This window comes from Eptesicus fuscus, chromosome 15 (assembly GCF_027574615.1).
Source record: "Eptesicus fuscus isolate TK198812 chromosome 15, DD_ASM_mEF_20220401, whole genome shotgun sequence".
NCBI lineage: Eukaryota > Metazoa > Chordata > Mammalia > Chiroptera > Vespertilionidae > Eptesicus > Eptesicus fuscus.
This window is the reverse complement of record NC_072487.1, coordinates 40,579,586-40,597,757: the sequence shown is the minus strand read 5'-3', so window position 1 is coordinate 40,597,757 and position 18,172 is coordinate 40,579,586. Positions and strand designations below refer to the sequence as shown.

General features: G+C 44.9%; 1 protein-coding gene across 1 annotated transcript in view; it reads right to left on the bottom strand.

Annotated features, from left to right (window-relative positions):
- Positions 1-18,172, bottom strand: part of PCSK5 (proprotein convertase subtilisin/kexin type 5) — a 408,183-nt gene that overhangs the window by 6,866 nt on the left and 383,145 nt on the right. Inside the window, exons 32-35 of the mRNA XM_028146315.2 lie at positions 17,685-17,927; positions 14,614-14,844; positions 11,531-11,708; positions 6,964-7,181 (exon numbers count right to left, since the gene is read on the bottom strand). Of these exons, the coding sequence (XP_028002116.2) occupies positions 6,964-7,181; positions 11,531-11,708; positions 14,614-14,844; positions 17,685-17,927 (870 nt within the window). The remainder of the gene's footprint in view (positions 1-6,963; positions 7,182-11,530; positions 11,709-14,613; positions 14,845-17,684; positions 17,928-18,172) is intronic.

Genomic DNA, 18,172 nt, shown 5'->3' with positions numbered 1-18,172 from the left:
CATTGATTTATTGCAAAATCTCCACACTTAGGGCATCCAGAATCTTTTGCAAAAGGCAGTTTGTTAATTTCCAGAATGTTTTCTATGTTTTCAAGTTTAACACCCGACATTTATCATTGCTTCTAAGGATCTGCAGGAGACTTGGGACCTATAAAGACAGCTTTGGTATTTCCTTAAAATTCAGGTCAGCTCACCATCTGCTCTACCTTGGACTGACCCCCATGGGATGAATTCGCCAAGGCAGAGCAACCCTGGGGCCTGTTTATGGCATTATTTACACAGAGAGAGGCAGCTTGGGAGAGTTAGGGGGGTTGGGCTACTCAGTCTGGATTTTTATTTCAAACAATTTTGTGTGGAAGATAAATAAAAAGCTAAGTGTGTGAAGGCAAGGAATAAACTAGTTATGGAGGCACCAGTTGCATACCAACATATGTACTTATTAGGCCTGGTGTGCTCCTCTCCCCTCCCCCACTGTGCCTAGTGCTTTTACACTTTTTAAAAAAAATGCCCTAATATTAGTAGGCAGTCAAATGTGAATAAAATACAATCTAGTTGGCAAATTACTTACGTAGGTTCCTAAATTTTCCTTTTATTTTTCATGCATCCTCAGTTCTTAGTATCATGACTAATGTTTTTATTTTAAATATATTTTTATTGATTTCAGAGAGGACTGGAGAGGGGGAGAGAGAGAGAAACATCAATGATGAGAGAGAGTCATTGATGGGCTGCATCCTGCATGCCCCACACTGGGGACTGAGCCTGCAACCTGGGCATGTGCCCTGACTGGGAATTGAACCCTGACCTCCTGGTTCATAGGGCGATGCACAACCAGTGAGCCATGCAGGCTGGGCTGATGACTAATGTTTTAAGAAGAAAGGAAGTCATACTTTTTTTCTATCAGTATACAGCTCAAGAGAAAACCTGTCCTCAAATTTTGTACATCAAATTCTATAGTTTTCGATAGGGTTCACTTTTGGCGTTAAACATTCTATGAACTTGGACAAATGTATCATCGTTATAATATCATACTAGAGGCCCAGTGCATGAAAATCATGCATTTGGTGTGTGTGGGGGCTCCCTCAGCCTGGCCTGAACCCTCTTGCAGTCTGGGACCCCTCGGTGAATGTAGCAGTGTGCCAAGAGGCAGGCAGCCAGGGAGGAGCCGAATCGGGGCTGGGTATGGCTTGTGCTCATCCTGGCCTGCTGTGCCTGCTGCCGTGGAGTCAGGAGAGGCTCTCGTAGTGGCAGCTGCACTCGCCAGCCATGAGCCCGGCTTCTGGCTGAGCGGTGCTCTCCCTGTGAGAGCTCCTGCGTTGAGCGTCTGCCCCCTGGTGGTCAGTGCGCACCATAGCGACTGGTCATTCTGGTTGTTCCACCATAATGGTCGCTTAGACTTTTATTATATAGGCTAGAGACCTGGTGCACGAATTTGTGTACCAGTGGGATCCCTCGGCCTGCGGGATTAGGTTGAAACCAGCTCTCCGATATCCTCCGAGGTGTCCTGGATTGCAAGAGGGCACAGGGCAGGCTGAGGCACCCCACCGGTGCATGATCGGGGCCGGGGAGGGATGAGGGAGGGCTCCAGGGCATGTCCGGCCCATCTTGCTCAGTCCCGATTGGCTGGACACCAGCAGCAAACTAACCTACCAGTCGGAGCTTCTGCCCCCTGGTGGTCAGTGCATGTCATAGTGAACGGTTGATTGGCCTTAGCATATCATTAGCATATTGCGCTTTGCTTAGTTGAACGGCCAACTGGTGGACTGGACACTTAGCATATTAGGCTTTTATTATATAGGATAGTGTTTTCACTGCCCTAAAAATCCTCTGTGCTCAGTCTATTCATCCTCTTTATTTCCTGTCCCTGGGAACTACTGATCTTTTTACTTTTTTCATAGTTTTGTTTTCTCCAGAATGTCATATAGTTGGAATCACAATATGTAGCCTTTTCAAACTGGCTTCTTTCACTTAGTACAAAGCATTTCAGTTTCCTCCACGTGTTTTTATGGCTTGACAGTTCATATCTCTTTAGTGCTGAATAGTATTTCATAGTCTGGATGTATTGATGAACTTTTGGGACTTGAAAATCATCATCTTTATATGCCCAGGAAATCTCAAACTCAAAGAAATTTATGCTCTTAAAAAAAACAACAACACTATACGTACAACATCACTAATTATCTCTCCAATCCCCTAAAAAAACTAGTGTTCTGTTTTGATTGAATGACATTGAGCGGTGCTTCTTAACTTACTGAATGATGGTGCCTAATCTTGACTAGAAACCAAGTTTCTTCCCCCACCCCCCTCAGCCTACTCCACTGCACTAGGGGTTGGGATTATGTTTTCAGATTTAGCAAATGAAAATACAATATTTTACCTGGCAATCCTAATGGGAATAAAACCCCCACACACCTAGTAATGGTAGTCTCAGAGATATGTTCAACTTTTCAAAAAAAAAAAAAAACTAATAAAAAGCCAATATTTACCATGCATGGACAGTGATAAGTCAACTTTCCATCACCCTCCCACTGCACCCCCAACTCAATGTGTTCTCCCATTTGTTATCTTATTCTAATTAGAAGTTTTGAGCAGCAGAAGTTTTGTATGTGGCTCTGGAATGAAAACACACACGAACATTCCTTATTGCAGCTTAGAAGAGAAATTCTTTCAAAGGTCGGAGTTAAATGCAAATGGGTGAAGAGTGGGAATCACTGTACAGTGGAGTTTTCTTGGAGTTGCCTGAAGGACTGCCTGGAAGGGGTGGGGAGGGGCAAATAGGGAGCATGAGATGGGGCTCTCAGATACCTCCTGGGCTGCAATCGGAGTAGCTCTTCCTTGATCGATTTATACAGTAGAATTCAGGCTAAGATTTCATCTGAACAAGGTGGGTTACGATTAAAATATCATCGGAAACCACTGTTCTAAATTAGAACTGTGTTGGCCAATATGTTAGCCACTAGTAACATGTGCTATTGGGCACTTGAAATGTGGCTAGCACCATGGTCTGCAAACTGCGGCTCTCGAGCCACATGCGGCTCTTTGGCCCCTTGAGTGTGCTCTTCCACAAAATACCACGGCCTGGGCGAGTCTATTTTGAAGAAGTGGCGTTAGAAGAAGTTTAAGTTTAAAAAATTTGGCTCTCAAAAGAAATTTCAATCGTTGTACTGTTGATATTTGGCTCTGTTGACTAATGAGTTTGCCGACCACTGGCGCTAGCCCAACTTGAGTTGTGTTGTAAATATAAACAGATCTCGAAGACTTAGAACAAAAAAAGGGAATGTAAAATATCTCAATCAATTTTATGTTGATTGCTTTATTCAAACGATACTATTTTGGGCATATTAAAGGAAATATAGGAATTAATTTTACCAGTTTTTTTTTTAAATGTGACTCCTAAATGTAAAGTTATATGTATGGCTTGCGTTATATTTCTATTGGGTACTGCCGAAACATCATGCTGCGAGAGACACAAAAAGACATTCTGGGACTGGTCTGAATAGCACATGACCATTCATTCCCAGATTAGTGTGTGTAGACTTTCCACTAGTCTAAGCACGTTCTATCTAAAAGTATTTTAATGTGTATATTACCAAGAGTCATTTTCTCCATTTTTTCCCCCTTCTCGGTTTTAACACATTTCTTTGGGTTAAGGCTGCAACCACCAGAGCAAAGTGGGGGCTGTGACTCTGGCCCCGGGTTGCAGAGAAATGCAGGGATCCTGGCCCAGAACAGAGGGAAGCGGCTCCGTGCTGAAGACCAAGCGCACCACATCCCTCAGGCACCTGAGCCCGCTAAGCAGCCCCGCAGTCAGCCGGGGTGGGGGGACAGACGGGACTGCGGGTTCCTCGCAGTGTTGTAGTTTCATCGTTTCGTGTAGCTTTCCCTGCTCCTCTGACTGTAGCTTCTTCTTCTTCTTCTTCTTTTTTTTTTTTTTAAGTATTTTATTGATTTTTTACAGACAGGAAGGGAGAGAGATAGAGAGTTAGAAACATCGACCAGCTGCCTCCTGCACGCCCCCCACCAGGGACGTGCCCGCAACCAAGGCACGTGCCCTTGACCGGAATTGAACCCGGGACCCTTCAGTCCACAGGCCAACGCTCTATCCACTGAGCCAAACCGGTTTGGGCTGACTGTAGCTTCTTGAAACTTTTCTGATCCGATGGAGTTCACGGCCCCTCTGTTTTTGTTCCCTCTTGCAAAGCTCCCTTTTTCTTTCTCCAGTTCTAGCTCTGTTTCCTTTCCTCTGCTCTCTGCCTCTGCCTCGGAGCTTTTGTTCTCCTCTTGGCTGTTCCAGCTGCTGAAGTTTCTGCCTTCTCGGTTGCGGTTTCACTCAATTAAGGCACCATCCACGGGTTTGGTTGGAGGAAAGAAGCCAGGCCTTGGCGGCCGCGGCGCCACGTGACTCCGTGCGCCACGCCCTGGCCTCCACGTGAGCTCCGTGCGCCACGCCCTGGCCTCCACGTGAGCTCCGTGCGCCACGCCCTGGCCTCCACGTGAGCTCCGTGCGCCACGCCCTGGCCTCCACGTGAGCTCCGTGCGCCACGCCCTGGCCTCCACGTGAGCTCCCTCCGCAGGAGCTCTCAGCTGCGAAGCTCGTGCACTCTCAGTACCCAGCGCGGTACAGGACGTGCACCTGGAAATATCCGGCCTGGGGGTGCCCACGTGGCGCATCTCCCCACACTTCACAAACACCTTGACCACCTCGCTGGGCTTCTCTCAGCCCGACTCCTTCAAGGTAAACCATTTTCAGGGCAGTCCCTCCTGGGGAGTCGTGTAGGCCCCTCTCCCGGCTGCATCCGGGGAGAAGGAGCCCCAGGCGTGGCTGGTGGGGACGTGGATTTTGAACTTGGTGGCGAGCACCTTGAGGACAGTCTTGCCGTGGAAGCAGGCCAGGAGTGACTGGACCAGACTCTTGCTGTCCACCCCGCCCTGGAAGCGCATGCAGGCCACGGTGCCCTTGGAAATCCGGAGGGCGGGCACCTGGCGGTGGCGGCCCGTGCGCTCAGCCTTTCCATCACCTCCCAGCTGGAGATGGACGTCCTGCTGCTTCAGCTGCGGAAGGGCCATGCTGATGGTCATCTTTGTGATGGGCGTAAGGTGGAGGCCATACGTAGGGCAGAACTCCACTGTCCGAGACGGGTCAAGGACTATGGCAGCTGCTCCATAGTGGGGCTTTGAGTTGGCGCCGGGCTCTGCCGGGGTCCCAGGCTGCTTGCACTGGCTGGAGCTCACTGATGTCCCCACAGGACCCCGCAGGTCTGACTGTCCTTCCTGGAGCTGACGCAACCCTCCGCCTGCCCGTGTGACGGTGCTCAGTGCTAGAGCTACAAAGGTAAGACATTAATTTATGCCTTTTTGGACCCCAGTTTACAGTGAGGGACAAAGAGTAAGTAAACTGTTACAAAATAGGCCCTCTGCGCTTCAGGGACCTTGTCTGTCTTGTTCACAGTTGTCTGGACATTGGGCCATAGTTGTGGACAAGTATTTGTGGAATAAACAAAGAGATGAATGAACGCAGAGCACTAAAGGAACACAGAGTGGAGGTGGTTAGGGAAGGCTTTCTAGAGAAAATGCTGATTATAAAATTTACATAGAAAAAGGGCTAAGAATAGCAAACATAAAAAAAAAGGTGACAGGAATGTATCCTACAAGTTACCAATTGAAATATTGTAGGAGGTAGGGACCTAAGAAATGTCCAAATCTGTAGAGAATTTTTATGAGTTTATTTGAGCCAAACTGATGATAATTGCTGGGAGGTGAAACCTCAACAGGTTGGGAAAATGCTCTGGAGAATAGCAGTTTTGCAGCTTATTTTATACATTAGAATGAAAGGAGGAGATATTAGGAGGGTTACGTGAAATCCATTTGTGATAGTTAAGGGGATGGGAGAAAGTAAAGTGGCGAAATCTCTGGGATTGATATAAAGGCAAAATAGAGAAATATATACTTTACATTGGTGGGTACAGGATAATGAATAACATTTACAGCACATAGTAATATTCAGGAACGAGATAATAGTGAGGGATCGGTGGTCTTGGGCTCTGGTGCAGGCAGTTGTGCCTTGAAGGGTCTGGAAAAGAAGAGGACTCTGACATTTCAAAGTTATGCTGTCCTAGATGCAAAAAGACAATGGACAGGCTCCCTTAAGGTAAAGACTGACCTTTGTCAGGGAAGATCCTGGCCTAGGACATGACTCCCCGTTGCGACTCCCTTTTAGCTAGGAATTCTTATGTTCAAATCATCGTATGTGGTTACTTTAGGTCTCTGAGTTTTTAAGGCCCTCCATGCAGGGACTCCCCTGAGCTAGTTAGGTGTACGATGTGGCCCCTTTTTTATGCAGAGAGTTATCATGGATTCATCATGATCACATTTCTGTGTCACGCTATGGAGGAAAGTGAGCAGACACGGATTTTAGAAAGGTCACTCCAGTACTATGGTGCAGGATGACCTGGGGGGAGAGCACAGTGGGTCCATGAACAGGAAGAGTAAATATCAGAGGAAGCCCAGGTTGTGTTTGCTGTGGGACATGTTGATTTTAAGGATCTCTGGGACAGATAAGTAGGTATCTGGAAACTCGGAATGGAGCTTGGGAGAGTTTGAGGCAGATTTCTTAAGTAGTTGTTGAAGTAATAAAAATAACTTTGACTGGGTAGATCCCAAGATCAACAGGTAGGGAAGGAAGACAGAGTAGGTGTAAAACACGTCCTGGAGGAGACAATACGTGTATCTGGGTCTTGAAGAATGGGAGAATCTGAAGAGGCATCGGTGTGGAACAGGAGTAGCCCAGGTCAGAGGTCAGAGGCAGAAGCTGAGAGAATACAGAGGGTGCTGATGCTGGAGGACTGGTTATGAGGTTGTCAAGCAAGAGGACCAACCAAAGGTGGTGGGGAAACAAGAGGGGCTAAGCAGGAAGGGAAACTTTGTATTGTTCCATTCACACGTGCAAAATGATAGGTACAGCCTCACCTTTGCATTCGTGGCAAGTCGGATGGCACCTCTCACAGGTGTGTGTCTTTTGGTCTGCATAGTAATGATCTGGGCAGGTGCGACGACACTCTCCCTTGGAGTGGAGCAGAAAGAAAAATGTATCGCAAGACAGGCAGTCGGTGGGCCTTGGGCCCCTGCAGGCCTTGCAGCTCTTGTTGCACCTCTCACACCGTCCAGTGGAGTTTGCTGCATAATATCTGCAACCAAGGAGGGAAGCAAAGACTAAATTCTTTTTTCTTTTTTTTTTGAGAATTTCTATGAGTTTATTTGAGCCAAACTGATGACATATGCTGGGGAACAAGTTCCCTAATGTTCCTGCAAAGACTGAATTCTAAGCTTTGGAAAAATGGTTAGCCACACAAGCTTACTGTATTTTCCGGCGTATAAGACGACTTTTTAACCCAGGAAAATCTTCTATACGCCCAGTCGTCTTATACGCCGGAAAATACGGTAATTTATAAACTGGGTGAATTACCTTTTTCTCGTTAGAATTATTACTAACTATGATAATAAATCTAATGATGTTCAGTTTTCTTATCTGCAAATTAGGCATTACAGCCTCTCCCCTGCTATTTGTGAGAATTGTTAGATAACACATATAAAAGGACTTAGTTCTTATCACATACTAGAGGCCCGGTGCATGAAATTTGTGTATGGATAGGGCCCGTAGGCCTGGCCAGCGATGAGGGCCTATTAGGTTCCCTGCTTCCCTACCTCCTCCTTCCCTCACTCCTCAGCATCCTGCGGCCGCCACTGGGGTCACCTGCCATGTTCTGCACTGCCCCCCGGTTGTCAGCAACACATCATAGCGAGCGATCGAATTCCCGTTCTCCCGGTCGAACTCCCGAGGGGGCACTTTGCGTATTACCCTTTTATATACTAGTATGTAGACAGAAGAAGATAGTAGCACCCCAATAATTATTTACTACCTTTGCCTTCTATATGTCCCTATGTACTTGAAAATTTGAGCTTTAAGTTGTGTTGAATGGGATCAGAGAATGGAAGACATTTTAAATGTACCTCTGAATGGTTCTTCTAATTTCTCAATATAAAAAAAACCTTGAAATAGGAAGTGGCATAAGTGATGTTGATGGTTTTTCATAATAATACATGTAACCTCTATTTAAAAGGTTTTTGGACACCAAATATAACAATAGTCACTGTTCATTACGGTTTTATTATATACTTGATAGTACACTAGGGACTTCATAAACGTAATATTTCACCTGAAAATGAAACACTAGAGTGTGGCAGTTAGGAGCTTGCCCTTTGGAACAAGATTACGTGGGGTCAAAGCCCAGCCAAACCACTCTTGAGCTGGGCAATCTTGGACAAGTCATACAACATCTCTGTATCTCAGGTCTGTAATATGGGGATAATGTTAGTACCTAAAATTAAACAAGTTATTACTGAGAAACTTGGTAAAACAGTGCCTGACACACTATAAGTAATTAATGTATATTAGTGATAATTATGAATTTCATAGTTAATCCTCATTTCTATTTTACATATGTAAAAACTGAGGCTCAGAATTTATTTTTTATTAATTTTATTTATTTATTTAAAAATATATTTTATTGAATTTTTACAGAGAGGAAGGGAGAGGGATAGAGAGTTAGAAACATCAATGAGAGAGAAACATCAAGTAGCTGCCTCCTGTACACCCCCTACTGGGGATGTGCCTGCAACCAAGGTACATGCCCTTGACCGGAATCGAACCTGGGACCCTTTAGTCCGCAGGCTGACACTCTATCCACTGAGCCAAACCAGTTAGGGCGAGGCTCAGAATTTAGACAGTTAGCTTAAGGTCAAACAGCTAGTAAAGTAGGACAATGTTATTTGAACATTGTTAAGTAACACTATAAAAAGCAGTGCATTCTTTGAAGGTAAATTTACCAAAATTCACAAAAGGTATTAGAGATGAAAGGAATCACTGTCAAAGATGAACTTCATGAGGTCATTGAGCCATCTTGGCATCTCTGGGCATCTGTACACTGAAGCTATCATAGAAACCCAAAGGTTCAACCCTTGGTTTCTCTGACACAACACTATTGGGTCCATTAGTTTTGTTTTTTGTTTTTTTTTTTTTAAGTTTATTTCAGTGCTACTGACTTGTTGAAAACTAACGCCATGGCTAGATACTGCTGAGGCTGCCTCTACCTAGCCATCTGTCACTGATCTGAGTGAGTATACTTGTACCTCAGTGGCCCAGCTTGTGGCAAATCAAATATTGTTTCACCTTGTACAGTTAGGTGAAGAATAGTTACTAAATAACAATTACAGTGAGTCACTCAGTGAAAGTGTGAGGTATTTGAGAGAGAAGGTGATGAGAGGTTAACAAAAGAAAGCGTCTACCATGAACTGAATTGTTGATAAAGATCACATACGATTCAAAAGAGAAAGCAATAGGGAAAAGTGAAAATCCATACAGAATGGAAGGAATACACAGGATTGAAGCCAGAAGATCTGATTTTTAGTTTTTACTACACCATATACTCGTAGCTCTGCGACTTTGAGTAAGTCATGTAACCTTTCTGAGACTTGCTTCCCTCATCTGTGAAATGGAGAGAATAATATCAACCTCATACAATAGTTGCTAAATCAAATCCTAATGTAAAGATACAGAGTAAGTGGAGATGCTATGTAAACTCTAAAGCAGCCTACAATCATTCTTCACTAATGTTATGAAGATGAAAGAATCAATAGGAACCCTGGGAAAATGATTAAAGGGTGATGCTGAGAGAAAGACAGTGGGGAGTTTGCTGGGTCACATTTAGAGTAGAGTGCCACTGCTTACTTTAATGACTCATTTGCATAAGGTGTTTGTGAAATCTCTTGAGCCTGTAGCTTTGAGGAGGATCTTGTGCATAAGTACAAACGGTTACTGGGGCCTTCAAGATCCTGCTGTGAGGTCAAACACTAAAATAATTGTGTGTGTTGAGACAGGGTGCAGAGAATGGCATACCTGCCTTTCCATGGCAAACAGATTTAACATGAAGTTTATGCAATGCATGTGGGTCATTGATTTTACAAGAGGAACAATTTCAGTTAAATATCTCCACTTATACCTCATTAATACCCTATTTATTCTCCATTAACGAGATTTATGGCAGCCCATGCCTGTCTCCCAATGGACAACTTTCACACACTATGGAACAATTGTCTTCTTAAATCCATGGTCTGCGATCTATTCAGTTGACTGAATTATACCTCCATTTGTGCATAAGAATATTTATGACTTGATTTGAGGAAGATGGAGACTCTTTATATGGGGTCCAGATTTTTTTCAGGCACTTATTACGATGAAGGGGAAGGGCCAAGGCAGGCAGGTCCCGCCCCTCTCTCATCTGGCAGAGCCCTTTCAGCGTCAATCTGGTATGGCTAGTGTGTTTTTGAAGGCTGCAATGTGTGTGCCTCTGTGCTGAGGGTTGTAGTAACATGTGTGAAAAAGAAGAGGTGTTTTTCTTCCAGGAGCTTGTCATTTTTTGGGGGAAGAGATATGTAAGAAGAATAAGCTCTTGAAGGTCAAAATCTTTGTCTTACTCATCTTATACATATAAGGTATTTTTCATTAAGCATGTGTTGAATGAAAGAGCAAATAAATGATGAGGTAAATCAAAACACAAGGCAGTGTATAGTACTAAAATGAGTCATACAAACAGTGATTGCTATAGAACTGAAAAATGTGCCAATTTGGGCAAAAGCATTTGGGGAAAGGTTAAGGTTACAGCTTTTCAATCTGGATCTGGAAACTCTCAGTGCTCTAGGTTAGGGAAGGAAGAGTTAGCAACAGGCCTGTAATCAATCTTTCTCTTTAGTGGGGATGCCTGGGGGTAAAAAAGACAAACAAAAAACGATGACCCAGTCAAATCTTCTTCCAAATATGGTTGTCAGAAGACCTTTTGATTAAAAAAAAGAAAAATAATAGAGAGTTCTTACCTGTGAAATGCTTTTCAAAAGGATATGTCCATGTGTTTAGGTTGCTTATGGCAATTAAACATGTAACTTGAGAATTTAAGGGGGGCATGGCAGGTTAGAGAATTAGTGGAGAATTAAATGGAGATATTTAACTGAAAATTGTTCCTTTTGTGAAAGCAACATTATACATACATTGCTTAGACATCACATATTAAATGTGATAGAACAAATCCGAATGCAGAAACGAAAGAATCTACATTCATGGTCTTGAATTTCTCTAAGGGAAGAATGCGTCACCTCTTCCTTGTGATCACTTGCAGCCTTTGAATTGTTAGTGAAGTTTGGCATGTGAGTCTGATTTCACAATCTGACCCTTTGTGTTCTCGTACTGGGTCACTTGCCTCTCCTGTTCCCCTTTTCATTACTCCGAACTGGCAGAAATCCTTTGGACACTGTTAGGCCTGGGTTGTACTCTCTCATCTTTGCCCCTTAACTGGCAGTGAGACTTCAATCTCGTTATTTAAGTGTTCTGAGACTTAGCTTCCTCATCTGCAAAATGGGTTTGCTCATAGTGAGATCTGGATTGCTTATGGGATTAGATGAGGGAAAAGTGGGCTGAGCAACTTACCCTTCCCTGCACTGGGGCAGACACTCCTTTCCCAGCTGGAACCAGCCTGGTGGGCAGGAGAGGCACTGCGTGCTGTGTCGCCCTTCGCATGTCCTACAAGAGCTGTGGCAGGGGTCACAACGGTGGCTGTCTTCATCAGTGTAGTAGCCCTCAGGGCAGTCCTGCACGCAGGTCGTGTCTGCCAAGGGAGGAAGAGAGTCTGTCTTGGTATTAAGTATGGCACATATCTCCCAAACCTCCTCTGTCTGCTCCCCACTGTGTACCCTGGTGGAGGGGTGATGCACAAGGAATGAGACAGTGTCCCTGTGGGCTGATGGCTATCCGTGGGAACTCAGATGAATATCCAAGAAATAGATTCAACCATAATGTCATTAGGAGAGGAGAGAAAACAGAGGTCAGAGTGGACTGGCCATGTGGGGCAGGACAGAAACCAGTCTGTAAAAATGAGCTAGAGGATGGAGGGGGTCTCCCAGGAGAGGGAGCCCATTTAAGGCAGAGGTGAGTCAGGGCTCCATTGAAGAAAGCGGAAAGTGTGATGATGTCTTCCCACAATCTCATCTTTCTATTTCTAGCCTTGAATGTGTTCCCTCCTATATATCAGATTTTATCTTTTGTTCTGCTGTGTTGTCCACACACTCTCTTGCTCTTGAAATTTAAATGAATTTAAAATGAAATAAAATTAAAACTTCAGTTCCTCAGTTGCATGAGCACAGATATAGAGCATTTTCACCATGACACAAAGTTCTGTTGGCAGTGAGACTCTGCTTTGCCCAAGTATTTAAAAATTAAATTAAAACCTTAAATCTGCTCTGTACAGAGAGATGAATTGGAGTTGAGTTGTTTAGGCCCACATCACCCCAGTCCTTCCTCCGCTAACCCTAGTGGAGCTGCTGATCCTTGTCTTTTCTTCGTCCTTATTAACATTTAGGGGTGGAAATTGAGGGTGGTTTAATTAGAAAGCAAAAAGCTGAGATTTGCTGGCCTTGCAGTTTAAGCACACAGTTCTTAGAGGCAGCTGCTTCCCCAGCTTTACCTTAACCTCACTGAATGGAAGTCAGGCTCTCCTGCATTTTTAGTGAGCCACTGGTCAAGTTTAGACCGGACCATAAGCCAGTTTGTTTCCATAACTACAGTCAGCATTAAGCACAGGCACTGGGGGAAAAGCTGAATCATATTAGGGCTGCTGTGGACTCAGCCTCTCTACCGGGAGACTCTCTGAGCTACTCGAAGGCAGGGCCATGCCATTCATGTCTGATTTTCCAGCGCCACACACAGGGCCAGATCCCCAGTCAATGTTCGTTTGGTGGCTATTTTGTTAAAGATGGATGTTGGCACTGGTTCATTGTCCAGCTGTTGTATCTGGTTAATTAGAAAAGAAGGTCCTGGTGTTTGGATGATAGAAAGATCTGGAATGTTCTCATGAAGCAGTGACGGTTGGGAAGAAAGGTCACTGAGATTTGTGTAAGTGGCACTAAAATGGATGGATGGAGAAGACGGATGTCTTAGAGAGTCTTCTATTGGGAGGTGATCAGGAATGATATGAGGAAAGTTATCCCTGTGTCTTCCAGGGGAACGGTGCTCTTGGGATGACATCTCAACAAGAAGAGGAGAAATTGTTACCTATTTCTACTCTGAGTGTCTTGTTTCTCAGGTCTGCTCTGCTGGGTTGAGGAACTCTTAACATTTTCCCAGTCTTCAGCATACTTGCCTCTTTCCTCTCTTTCCCACACACCTTCATTGCTTTTTTCACTTCAGTGGAGCTTTGTTTCGTTTTCTTTCTCCCATACCTGTGTTAAGCCCAATCATGGTATCCCTGGAAACCTGAGGACATTGCCTCACATTAGCAATGACCTTCACAGGTGACCTGCTGGAGGGTGGCCAGCCCCAGACTGTGACATACTTTGTTCAAGAAGATGTATTAATCAACAGATGCTAAATCAAGGGGAAATTTTGATGAGGTGATGAATATCATAAAATGTCTCTTCACAGACTGCTTTTTAATCACAAGGGGAAACAGTAACTACAAAGTGGAGAAATTAGACAGCACCCTGAACAGGATAACATCACTGTAGATGGGCAGGTAGGTGAATGTCACGTGTCTCCAGAAGGACACAACAGCTATGTAGTGTTCCTGCTGAGAATGCATAATCTCCATCTAATCCTGGGGAAATGTCACACAAAGCACAATGGAGGTTAGGACTGTGTTCTTCTAAAATGTCAACATTATAAAAGGAAAAGAGTCTGTGGAAATGTGTCAAATTAAAGGAGGTTAGGCCTAGCCAGTTTGGCCCAGTGGATAGAGCTTCGGCCTGCAGACTGAAGGGTCCGGGGTTTGATTCCGGTCAGGGGCACATGCTGGAGTTGTGGGCTCGATCCCCAGGAGGGGGCCTGCAGGAGGCAGTCAATCAATGATTCTCTCTCATCATTGATGTTTCTATCTCTCTCTCCCTTCCTTTCTGAAATCAATCGATATATATATATTTTTTTTTAAAAAAAGGAGGCTAAAGAGACATGGCATCTAAATGCCATGACTGTGGACTGGACCCTGTTCTAAAGAGGAATTGACACATTATAAATATGGATGGGATATTAAACTATGGTATCATTGCTAAATTCACTAGTGTTGACAATTGCACTGTGGTCATGTAAGAAAGCATTCCTAGTCTTAGGAAGTAAATGCATACTAAAGTATTTGTGGGAAAGGGGCCATGGTGTATGAAACATATCCTCAAATGGTTCAGAGAAGATTTGTTGTGAATTATGTATACTTATGCATGGGAAGAGAGAGAGAGAAAGAGAGAGAGAGAGAGAGAGAGAGAGAGAGAGAGAGAGAGCAAGAACAAGACTGATAAAGCAAATGGGGTAAAAGATTAACAAGAGAAGAGATGGGTAAAGGGCATATGTGTGGTGTGCCATGTTCTATTCTCACTTTTCCATCTTTTCTGTGAGTCTGAAACATTTTCGGACACGAAGTAAAAAATTAAAAAGAAAGACACCAATATCTACTGGGCACCAGGCATTATGAAAGGTAGTTTCCCAGATGGAGGGAAAGACAGAGCCCGCCTCCGAGAAAAGTGACTCACTGAGGAGGAGGCTGTCCCTCGGGCAGGTGTGACACTGGTCCTCGGAGGGCCCCGTGCAGCGGAAGCACTTGGTGTGACAGGGCTTGCAGCCCAGAGCCTCCTCATCCCAGTACTCAGAGGGGGCACATTCCTTGTGAGGCACGCAGTCCCCATGGCTGTTCAGCCTCAGGCCTTCCAGACAGGTCGTGCAGGTCCCAGGTGATGAGCAGGTATGGCAGGACCTGGGGCAATCTGTGGGCGGGGTGGGGGCAGCAGACAGAGAGTGAGAGTGGCCAGGGTGCCCCAGTAAGAAATCAGCTCCCCCTGGAAAGGTTATTCACATGCCTTCCTCGTTTCTTCCAGAGATTTCTAGGGCTCTGTGCCAACAGTGTGGAGTCATGAGTTGGGTACAGCTCTTGAGCTCTGGGGTGGAGCATTCTTGTTGCTGTTTCATATTCTCTGTAACAGTTAGGCCCTTCTTGCAACAGCCACCTCAGAAATATTAGTAAGACTCACTATAATTACCCAAGCTGCAACGAAATAAGAGGCAATTCTGCAGCAGAATGGTCACCATCATAATTCCTATTCTGTGGCCCTCCAGTGACCTCCCAAAATACCTTGAGCTTGTCACTAGCATTGGTATATATTATCATTACCTGTTGAGTAAAAAGGTCTCTTTTATATTCATTTATGAGTGCACAATGCCTCGGAGGGCCTGGCATATAACAGGCACTCGGTAAATATTTGTTAGATATTTTAAGAACAACATACTCCCACCTCGGGGTTTTAGCAGTGCGGTTTCCTCTGCCTAGAATTCTCATCTCCCAGGGATATGCGTGGTTTGCTCCCTCCATTTATCAGTGGTACCTCCCAGGCCCCCCCTTTCTCTAATTTCAGCTCCATTCTGCCCAACTTCCTGTCTCCCTTCTCTGCCTTATTTTTCCTTTTGACTATCTGCTTTAGAGTCTGCCTTCACCAATAGAATGTAAGCTCCAGAAGGCAGGACTCTGTCGGTATTGTTCCCTGCTGTTCCACAGGCCTGAAGAGCACACGGCACACAGGAGGCCCCCAGTCAGCACTCACTGTTTAATAGACACATAGTATTATTATTGTGATTATCGCCATCTCATTTTATCTGTATCAGGAAATTGAGGCTGGAGGTGCTAAGTCACCCGGCTGGAAAAGAGAGCAGGGTCAGGAGTTTAACCCAGGGCCTTAACAAGATCTCTTGCTCTTTCTGCCCCAGTGCCTCAGAAACGGTATGGGGATTTCAAAGGTGTCCGGGCTATCTCATAGGGGATAATTTGGGGTGATCAGAAGGGATCCCAAGTCCTTATGTTCCTCAGAGGAGATCCTGCTTGGAGATTGCTTGGTTACAGATGCTTCTCTATACCTACTTAAATCTTAAGTTTCAGGTCAGGTCCTTGTTTCTCTCTCTGGAAAGTCAGGTGGTCACTTCTAATGCCAGCTTCCCTCTAATGCTGGTGTAAGGTGCAATAGCATTGCAGGGAGAGACCTCAAGTCAGTTTCCAACAGTGGAGCTGGACTGAATGAGCCCAGGTATCTATACTTTTCAAAAGCTCTCCAGTTGATACCAGTGGGCAAACGGGGATGAGGACTAGGGGCCCTTCTCAGTGAGAAAATTAAATCAGGTAAATTAAGTACAGTAAGTACTCTGAGGCCTGTTAGGTTCCCTATATGGCAAATTACTTTTTCTATTGAGCACCAGAGAAAGGCCAGAAGTGGATCTCCAGTTCCTGCCCCAGTACAAGCAAGATGGCACTGCAGGCCTTTGGCTGAGTCTCTACACTTCTCCTGGGAGCTGACCCCCCAACTCCGAAGGCTCCCTCCCTCTCTCCCCTTCTGCTATACAGGCACAGCCGCCCATCTTCAAGTCCATGTTTTTCCACAAGTAGTTGGGTGGGACCTTGACACTAAAGAATGTACATGACACACAAAAGGGTTTATCCGGATCATAAGGCTAGAGCAGAAAGCCTTTAGGAGTAGGTACAGTATATCTTTATGTCTTACAAAGAACTATTCCCTGGGTACGTTCTTGGCTGTGAATGGCCCAAGGTTGCCTCTGCCATGTGAGTTCACCCTCAGGCTCTCACGGGGATTCCAGGGCCTGCCTCTGGATATCTATCTTGTGTTTGCTTGGAGGCAACACTGGGGGCGATATTACAGCTGTCTGCCTAGTTGGAGTGAATCCTGCAACTCTAGTACAATATGTATTGTATACTTGAAAGTTTCAAAGAGACTAGATCTTAAATGTTGTTACCAAAAAAAAAAAAAAAGGTAACTACATGGGTGATAGATGTGATAACTGACCTTATGTGGTCATCATTTCTCAACACATCTGTATATCAAATCATCATGTTGTACATCTTACACTTACACAATATTATATGTCAATTACACCTTAATAAAACGGGGAAAGAGAGGAAAGTTCCTTTCTCCAGAATGCCTCTCACTTGCTTGAGAATTCCCCTAGTAATGGGCAATTTATTAAAAACTCTGTTCCCTGAAAACTAGTAAGGGGCAAAGAATTCACGCCCAATTAAAACATAAGACGGCATAAGTAATAGTCAACTCTTTCTTGAGCATGTAGGGATTGAAGTGTCCCGTGGGACATGAATTAGAGGACCCAGGGCAGGAGGAGCTGGTAGCTGTAGGGAGGCAAATGATGAAGGGAGACAAGAGGCACTGAGAAAATCCTCTATGGCACAGCTCTCCTTAAACTGCTGTAAACTTTTAATGGCTTAACGTTTTAAGAAAAATCTCCCATTGGGGTGACTTTTGAGGGCTCATCACCTCTTGTAAATGCTTATGTGAGAATCCTTTTTGAGCAGCCACTGTTGTAGAGGGTCAACATTATTCCTTGCTGATAAAAGTTATATGATCAAAGCCAATGAATGATTCATTTAAAAAATACATTAGAGCAGATTCAAAATATGAGGGAAATGGGTGGGACAACAGTTCTGGGGCTGGAACTGTGCAAATCCCACATCCTACTTGGTCTTGGCCGGATCCCATTATCCCATCAGGTTCCCTGGGATTCATCACTTGGTCATGCACCCCGAAGTCTTTACCTTTGCAATCATTAGTCTTTCTTTCATAGTAAGTTCCTGCTGGACACTTGTCCAAGCACTGCCCGTCATAGAGAACGGAGTAGTACTTAGCACAGAGGTCGCAGTTGTCTGCTGAGGGGCCGCTGCACTCCAGACAGTCTTTGTGGCAGGGGAAGCATTGGCGGGCGTCTTCGTCCTTGTAGAACTGCTGGGGACAGGACTGATGGCACATATCCTCGTGTAGGAAGAAGGCAGGCATGCACTCTGGGGGCAGGGAAACAGCAGTTATTCCCAGGGAGACAGGAGAAAGGAATTCCTTCCACAGTGGCTAGCCCATCCACTTTGCCTCATTTGACCTGAGTGTACACTTGCCCCATCTCCACCCAGCCAGGGCACATCATCCATGCCCCCAAAGCCTTGCCTTTGGATTGGAGACCACATATGGAGACCTGTTTAGTAGATGGTGCTGGGTTTCTATCCTGAAATGATCTGCCCCTTGGAGGTGCAAA